Here is a 1,317-nt window from a genome sequence, read left to right as displayed (position 1 = left end):
TCTGCTGCTGCTAGTGCAACATGAAGAAGCACCGCTGGGAAAAAAATAAAAGCTGAAACGCAACCTCAGGCGTTCCAATAAATACTCAAAGCTCAAATTGCAGTGTCATCTAACTGGTTCCAGTTAAGCAACTTCCTCCCACGGTTCTGCATTTAACTCCCTTCCTGTATTTATTTATTACTCTCCAGTCCGACAGTCGCGAGCATTAAAGAAGGTGCATGTCGTTTTAAATTTGGAAAAGCCATTAGTAATAGTAATAATGTTTAGTGGTAATTCAACTTTCAAGAATCCATAAAGAAAATTTTGTTGAAAAGATTTTTCTGTACTAATCAATTCCCATTTGATTAAAGTTCTCATCTCACCGGTGAGGATCTGCTCAGTATAACCGGAATCGTCCCGGAGATCGCGAGATTCCAACTCAAATTTTACAGTATTCAAAACGAACTGAAACAACGTTGATTCAGTCAAGTTAAAAATAAAGTCCAGATCTCAAATACAGCTCTACTAGATCAGCCTAATACCTAATTTCCCATTCAAGAGAGAAAAAAGGTTTCAAAATGGAGGGAAAATAAAAGAGCCTCCCTGCTTACTGAGACAGGGCTCAAAGAAGGCACAATCTTTCTTCCAGTCGTAGGAAAAGGCAACGACCCCTTTGGCCTTGGCGCTGCATGAGATGGATGAATATGGCGGGATTGATACAACAAGCAATAGACCCTCCAGAGATGACGTCCGTTATAATAGCTTTTGATGCTGCTTTCTGTTCTGTCCTGGACTCTCTCTGGTTGTCTCAAAAAAATCAGAGAGGGAACTTCTCTGACAAACTTGAGAAGAAAGAATATCTCTAAATCTTTCAAAGGTGAAGAGATGAAATAATATGGATAAAGAAAGCTGGGAACGGAGACATGGTGGTGGACGCGAAGAAGGTATGCTGAGAGAGGGATGACATGACTAACGGTAAGAACGAAGAATGGATCCACAAAAAGTGCAAACGATGGCTCTCCAAGATTTCCAATAAAAAGGGACGTGACAGAATCTAGTGGCCGTCTTCATATCTGCCACGCTCGCTCCGCCGCCGCATCGCGAACAAATCCCGGCGGCGGGCTTGCTCCTCTGCACTTGCCTTGTTTGGTCCACCAGGAAACAGAAGCAGACCATTCTTTCTCTGAACACGATTATTTGATAGGGGTTTAGAGTTGTCTATACAGAGTACGTATATATACTGATACACACACACGCATGTATATATACGGAGGGAGTATATATTTCGGTGGGGGCTAAAACCGGGGGCTTGTCGAACGTCAAGTTGCCGCTTATATC

The 1,317-nt window shown here is 42.5% G+C and overlaps 1 protein-coding gene across 1 annotated transcript; it reads right to left on the bottom strand.

Moving 5' to 3' along the window:
* Positions 1 to 433: 433 nt before the first annotated feature.
* On the bottom strand, positions 434 to 1,317 carry LOC129316843 (uncharacterized). Its single transcript, XM_054961215.1, has one exon. It carries the CDS (start codon positions 1,153 to 1,155, stop codon positions 949 to 951), a length of 207 nt encoding a protein of 68 aa, XP_054817190.1. The 5' UTR covers positions 1,156 to 1,317; the 3' UTR covers positions 434 to 948.

Source organism: Prosopis cineraria, unplaced genomic scaffold (genome assembly GCF_029017545.1).
Source record: "Prosopis cineraria cultivar Desert tree isolate PC_DT_omini unplaced genomic scaffold, ASM2901754v1 PC7, whole genome shotgun sequence".
NCBI lineage: Eukaryota > Viridiplantae > Streptophyta > Magnoliopsida > Fabales > Fabaceae > Prosopis > Prosopis cineraria.
Note: the sequence above shows the minus strand (reverse complement) of the source record. Positions and strands in the feature narration are given on the sequence as shown.

Coding starts and splice junctions, on each gene's coding strand:
- LOC129316843 (XM_054961215.1), bottom strand. CDS start 1,155: ATGGTCTGCTTCTGTTTCCTGGTGGACCAAACAAGGCAAGTGCAGAGG.